The sequence below is a fragment of the Amblyraja radiata genome, chromosome 29 (genome assembly GCF_010909765.2).
Source record: "Amblyraja radiata isolate CabotCenter1 chromosome 29, sAmbRad1.1.pri, whole genome shotgun sequence".
Classification (NCBI taxonomy): Eukaryota; Metazoa; Chordata; class Chondrichthyes; order Rajiformes; family Rajidae; genus Amblyraja; species Amblyraja radiata.
The window spans coordinates 1,785,438-1,792,832 of NC_045984.1; the positions used below are offsets into that span (position 1 = coordinate 1,785,438).

At 43.4% G+C, this 7,395-nt stretch overlaps 1 protein-coding gene across 1 annotated transcript; it reads right to left on the bottom strand.

The window, feature by feature from the left end:
• Positions 1-1,219: 1,219 nt before the first annotated feature.
• Positions 1,220-1,609, bottom strand: LOC116989712 (histone H2A-like). Its single transcript, XM_033047309.1, has one exon. It carries the CDS (start codon positions 1,607-1,609, stop codon positions 1,220-1,222), a length of 390 nt encoding a protein of 129 aa, XP_032903200.1.
• Between the last annotated feature and the right edge of the window lie 5,786 nt (positions 1,610-7,395).

The window sequence follows — 7,395 nt, forward strand, 5'->3', positions numbered from 1 at the left end:
CTGCAGTTCTCAGGTTGGCTCGCCTGCCCCGACCCCGCGAAAACGAATTGAAAAAAACCCCCATGGTTTTTCTGGTTACGGGCCGGATTTGGCCCGTGTGCTGTAGGTTGCTGAACCCTGTCCTAGATGTTTGGCCTCATTGTGATCCCCCCCATGTTTTACAACCAATTCACCTGGTTAGATCTATTTCCGGCTGCTTCATGTTGTCGGCGGCTGCACATCCAACCAAGAAAGAAGAGAAGAGAAGAGATGCGACGCCACTCACAGCCGCCAACTGACGCTCTTCCACAGACCACACAGATCGCTGTGATGTGGCGCAAAAAGACAAGCTGTGCAGGGACTGAAGACAGCGTGAGAATTCTGTCATCAGCGTGAGAATTTGCTGAAATGCATGACACTCACGCTCAAAGCGTGAGAGTTGGCAGCCCTGTCTAAGGCCAGGATGTGACAACAGACACACTGGGAGACACATACACAATGGAAGACACACACACACACGCACAGGGAGACAGACACACACACACAGGGAGGGAGACAGGCACACACACAGGGAGGGAGACAGGCACACACACGGAAAGACACACACACACTCAGGGAGGGAGACAGACACACACACCCAGACGCACACACAGGAAGACACACACAAGGAGCCACACACAGGGAGGCACACATACACACACAAGGAGACACACACAGGGAGACAGACACACAAGCACACACACCTTTCCTTCCTCCTCCCTCCCTCCTCCCATCCCCCCCTCCCACCCTCTTTCCTCCCTTTCTCCTTTCCTTCCTTCATCCCCTTTCTACATTCCCTCCCCTTGTCCCTCTTTGCCTCCATCCCCCCCTTTTTTTCTTTCCCTCTTCCCCCCCCGGCCGCCCAATTTGTCTGGCGGGCACGGTGTAGCGTGGATTGGTGGCGCTGGCGCTGCCGTGAGTTGAAGGGCAGGAGGGAGGGAGGGAGGGAGCGAGGTTGCAGCGGCGGCCGGCCGCACAACGCTCACAGCCGGCGCGCAGATGGAGTTGAGTGGGATAACGGTTGACCTATAGTCGGCATGGAATCGGTATGACGAAAGGCCCGTTTCCATGCTACATCTATAAACTAAATTATGGGTATATCTATTAAAATAATATAAATACACCAGGGTAACTCTTTAGGGATAGGATTAGTGGCTCTTAGAAGAGCCTTTTGTGTTCAGTTACGTTATATTGATGTCATTTAGACATAAACTTTGCTTTGATGGCCGGTTTTCTTGGGCAGCAGTACAGCCTGGATGTTGGGCAAAACACCACCTTGGGCAATGGTGACCCCACCCAACAGCTTGTTGAGCTCCTCGTCGTTGCGGACGGCGAGTTGCAGGTGGCGGGGGATGATCCTGGACTTCTTGTTGTCGCGGGCCGCGTTTCCCGCCAGTTCTAAAATCTCCGCTGTCAGGTACTCGAGCACCGCCGCTAAATAAACCGGAGCGCCAGCACCAATGCGCTCAGCATAGTGACCTTTTCGCAACAGTCGATGGATTCGTCCAACAGGGAATTGCAAACCAGCTCGGGAAGAACGTGTCTTTGTTTTGGCGCGAACTTTCCCACCAGTTTTACCTCTTCCTGACATCTTCGCTCTACTCCACAGAAACCAAATGATTCCGAAACAACGGTCGCAGGTTCTTTTATAGCTTCGTCATGGACAGAAGATGGAGCCGTTTTTCATTGGTCAATAGTTTCCCCTTTGTTTCTGATTGGCTTTCTATAGAAGACTAATAGAGAAACGTTTGTAAATTTCAGCCAATGGAAATCCAGCACTTATCTATCCCTAATTAGCACATGGTATCAATCCGAGAAGTTGACACTTTCTCTTTCTTCGACGTCATCTGTCCCGCTGAGTATTTCTAACGGTATCTGATTTTACTTCAGGTTCCATTTTGCACATCCAATTAAATTAAGTTGTTTAGTGAACCATCAAGGAACTGTAAGTGCACAATTGATTTAAATATGTTTCCTCGGGATTAGGCACAATGATAATGGCTGGATGACATTTTTTCATGCAATGTTGTATCTCTGGAACTTTCTTCCCCTAGCGGGTTGTGGAGGCGAGGGTATTTGAAGCAGCCGGAGATTTTGTTTAACTTAAAGAAGTTAAAAAAGGAATTAACGGCAACGGAGAACTGGCATGGAAGAGAAGTTCCAGGGTAGATCATCCATGACGATATTAAATGGTGTGGTAGACTTGAGGGTTCAGGAAGTGCTGGCTCTGGAGGGGAGGCTGGCTGGACTATGGTGCCTTCCTCACCTTGGTGCCACTGAGTTATGTTGTGTCGTGGACTTTCTGTGTTTGTGCTTTTCTTTTTTTAATTCAATTTTATTTTTAATGTTTTATTATTTATTATTTATTTATTTTTATGATACTGCCTGTAAGGAAAATTCATTTCGTTGTCTCTAATTGAGACAATGACAATAAATTTGAATAGAATAGAATAGAATAGAAAGGATGTTTGCAAGAATGATTCAAGGAATGAGTGGGTTATCATATGATGAGCGTTTGACAGCACTGTACTTAGCAATGTTACAAAATTTTGAGATTTTAAAAATCAAGTCTGCAATTTATCCCATCAGATAAACCATAAAAATAAGTTTAATTTGACACCTAATTCACTTTCATATCTCAAGTATTTAAAAAGTTATAGCCATTTTCATACTGGGAAATGAGCATCTTGTTCCCTATTGATTTTCTATGGACATAACAAAAAAGCTGTGATCGTGAACAGTCAAAAGCCCATAACTTTCTTAAAAATTAAGAGAACTGAATGAAATTTTCAGTTATCATAGATTGAAGCATTCTGAAACAAATATAAAATAATCTTACTTGGATGACCTGAAATTAAAGCATATAATTAGTTAGTTACCTAATTGTAGCTCATTTCAGACTTCAATTACTAGATCTAAACATCTATCCATTTCTTAATAAATGATTAACATTTTTAAATAGCATAAATGTCCAAATAATATTCACAAATAATTCACAATAAAACATGATTTTTAAATCTCATTTACATTAATTTATAGGCCAAATGGAAGGAATTTAGTGTTCAATTGCTGTAAATAAATGCCCATTTAAATCAGCTTTCCAGTGTGTCCCTGTGGAACGCGCTGGTTTAGAACGTTCACATTGCGGTAGATTTGTGCCCCAAATGCCGAGAAAAATACTGCGGGATATAATGGGGCCAAAATGAGCTACTCGCAATATTAAACTTGGTATAAAGGAATCTTTAGAAGCCCTTTTTAATGTAAAAATATACAACTTACCTTCTGTGGTTTGCTTTATGAGACCCTGCGGTTGCTGGTGGTCGCGGGTTTAGAGATAGATTTTTAAACTACTATAACTATTATACAAGGCCTTTAAAACTAATAATAGCTTTTGCGACGGGGTCTTTCAGCGATTTTTCGTTAATAATTAACTAGGCTGAACATCTTCGATTTGAACAGCCTAGAGAAAATCGCGTTTTAAACCCGCCCCCCTCTAAACGGCACCAAAATCGCGCACACCCGCAGCGGCAGATTTTCAGCGACACTTCAGGTAGGCTTTGCAACATACCTACTGTACTCGCATGAGTTTAGAAGGTTGAGGGGGGGACCTCATTGGAACTTACAGCATAATGAAAGGGAATAGGGTGCATGTGGAAAGGATGTATCCACTGGTGGAGAGTCTAGGACCAGAGGTCACAGCCTCAGCATTAAAGGGCGCTCGTTTAGAAATTAGGTGAGGAGGGACTTCTTTAGTCAGACGGTTGTTAACCCGTGGTACTCATTGCCACTGAGAGCTGTGGAAGTCAAGTCAGTGGATATTTTAGGGCAGAAATAATTTTTTTAATTAGAATGGGTGTCAAGAGCAAGAAGACAGGAAAATGGGATTCGGAGGCATAAATCAGCCATGATTGAATGGTGCAATGGACTTGATGGGCCAAATGGCCTAATTCTACTCCTATGACGTGAACTTGTCTCCTCTTGCCCCATTTTGTTCTGTCATCTCATAGTTGTTCAACAAGTTCATGTTCAACAAGTTCATGTTCACCTTTATTGTCTAAGATTTGTATAAGATAATTATAAGCAGTTGAATAAGGGGTGGGAATTAATAAGCTTTGGCTTCTTCCTGCTCCATTTCGGACACATACGATTTCATTTATTTATAGATATTGTTTATGACACTTTATAAATATTCTTGTTTTGTTTTTTGTATGCTGTTTCACACTTGCTTTTTATTCTTTTATTCTGTTCGAAATAAAGAATTAAATAAATGAATTGTCACATGCACCAATTGGTACAGTGAAATTTGAGTTACCATACAATAAAAATAACACAATACACGATAGTTTATTGTGGGGGGGGGGGGAGAGAAGAAGAAGAAGAAGAAGAAGAAGAAGAACGCAACTCAGAGAAAAGATGCATCTCCGTCCAGGTAACTGACTGAAAAACGGTTTCACCCTATTCCCCCCCCCCCCCCCCCCCACCACCCCTCACATAAGACATACTAAGAGGCAGCACCTCATATTTTGCTTGCGCAGTTTACACCCCAGCGGTATGAACATTAACTTCTCTAATTTCAGGTAGTCCCTGCTTTCTCCTCCCCTTCCCAGCTCTCCCTCAGCCCACTGTCTCCGCCTCTTCCTTTCTTCTTCTCACCCCCCCCCCCCCACCCTCACATCAGTCTGAAGAAAGGTCTCAACCTGAAACATTGCCTATTTCCTTCGCTCAATAGATGCTACCTCACCCGCTGAGTTTCTCCAGCATTTTTGTCTACCCAAGAAACATTAAAACATACATTTAGACACTAAAAATAACAAAAAGGGTGAAAGGACTCACAGCTGCTGGTGAGGCAGTCATTGTTGGCGCCAGCCAGTGGTCATAGAATCAGAGTAATACAGCATAGAAACCAGTCATTCAGCCCAACTTGCTTATGCCAAGCAAGATGCCCCATCTACACTTATCCCATCTACCTGCTTTGGCCGATATTCAGTTAAAACATTCCTCTCTGTACTTGTCCAAATGTCTTGAAAATGCTGTTATAGTCTCTGCCTCAACTACCCGTCTGGTAGCGATGGAAGGCCTTGTAGTAGGGAACTGCTCCAACTACGATAGTCTAATTTGGCCATGTTTGGCCCATATCCATCTAAAGGTTACCTATACTTGTGAAATTGGGCAAGTAACAGGTGTCAGTGGAGAGAGACTTTGGGACGAGTGACTACAGTTATTTTTGTGTTAACATAGTTAACATAGTTATGGAAAAGGGCAGGACTGCTCCATGAGCTGATGTTACAAAGTGACTGTTGATGGTATTAAACAGAAACATTGAAATATTGGTTGGAGTTTGTTGTTTGAGGGAAAGGGGACGTCTGGTTGGTGAGATACATCTTCCTGCTGGAGTATGAGGCAAGGCCAGTAGGAGGATGCAATGTTGGGTGACCAAATGTATGGAGTCTCTGGTCAGAAAAGGGGGAAGGAGGAATGGTCAGGTACAGGCAGCTGGGACCATGTCAGCACCTGGAGCACTGTAGGTGACTGTATGTGATGTACAGGGATGTGAGATATCTTTGGCAGAGAAGATTAAGAAGAATACAAAATAGATTTTCAAGGGGTTAGCTGAAAGAGCTCTCCGCTGCACTAAGCATCTCATGGAGAAGTCTCACAGAGACGGAGCTGATGTTTTTCTAAACCTCCTCAATCTCAGAATGTGCCACCCAAACACAAATATCTACAGCACAAAGACTAATGTCAAGGCAAACAATTACTACTTTCCCAATTTCAAGGAAGCTGCATAGGACTCAGGAGGTAAAAGCCCAGCTTCTGAATAAAAGACTGTCACAAAAAGTGCGCTATGACAAATCAATACAATACAATATTTATTACATGTCATTTGAACCTCAGTGAGGCTCAAACGAAACTCCATTTCCACAGCCATACAAACAAAGACAATTCCTACAAAATATACAAACAATTCAATTTACACAAACATCCATCACAGTGAATCTCCTCCTCACTGTGATGGAAGGCAAAGTCTTTTCTCTCCCCTGCATCATTTCTCTCCCGATGTCGAAGCCCCAGGTGGGCGATGGTAAGTGCCACGGCCATTTAAGGCCGCGCCGGGCGATGTATGGCCCCGCTCCAGTACGGACCCACTGAAAGTCTGTACAGAACACGCTCAGGTCATGTCAGTGAGCCAAATCCCAAATACAGAGACTGAATTCACTTGTAAGCTAACTACTGTGTACTAAGACACATTGTTCAGCTTAATCTATAGTGTGGTAAAAGCAGACAATCAGATGTTCACGTCAATATGTTAAGTATGTTTACTATGCTGTGACCTTAATTTTGTGTTTCACAGTGTGTACACTTGTTGGCTATAGTAACTGAATGGAACTGTTGGATTTTGGTCATTTTGCAACATTTTGTAAGTCCTGCTACATTTACTACTTAACAAGATATTTTCTCATTGTATGGAGCAGGAGCTGACGAAAGAGGATGAGGTCAGTCACTGTGTTAACAGTCTATGTTGCCCTATTGCAGACACCATACCTGGAGGAAGTGATCCTACTCATGCCGGGGTTTTGGTGGCTACGGCCATATCTGTTACGTTGCATCCTTGGTAGTCATTAAACAGGTTTGAAACTCAGAATGGCCGATTCTCTGGATGCTTTCAAGAGAGAGTTAGATAGCGCTCTTAAGGATAGCGGAGTCAAGGGATATGAAGAGGCAGGAACAGGGTACTGATTGTGGATGATCAGCCATGATCACATTAAATGGCGGTGCTGGCTCGAAAGGTCGAATGGCCTACTCCTGCAGCTATTGTCTATTGTCGATTGTCTATAAATAACTAGACATTATTTATGAAACCTCAAACAATCAGGATCAAAACAATTGGGTACCAGATCATCAGTGTTTGATGGACCAACTGTTTTGAGTTACACCAGTCTCGGTTTCTTTCCTATTACTAATTTCCATTATTTCATTGTTTATACAGATCCTTGGTTCTCCTGAATCTTTGCAATCTACCAATATAAACATTTGCAAAGATCATATGAGACCATGTGGAGGAACCGGTAGGTCGCAATGCGGTGGTCGCATTGAGGGAGGTGGAAGAACAATGGGCAATGGAGGACCCGCGTGGGTGGTTCACCATGGGAGGGGGGAGGGGGGAAGAACAAAGGGGCACCTGCTGTGGGTGGGTGAGGGGGGGAGGGGAATTTGTAATCTTGTAAATGCCTTTTATGGGTATGCAAGCAAAGAATCTCACTGTATGAATGAATGAATGAATGAATGAATGAATGAATCTCTTTATTGTCATTGCACATGGTACAACAAAATTTAAAAGTCAATCCCACGGTGCGATTCACAAGAGCAATTTTAAAT

Excerpts from the sequence above, each read along its gene's own strand:
- LOC116989712 (XM_033047309.1), bottom strand. The coding sequence starts at position 1,609 with ATGTCAGGAAGAGGTAAAACTGGTGGGAAAGTTCGCGCCAAAACAAAG.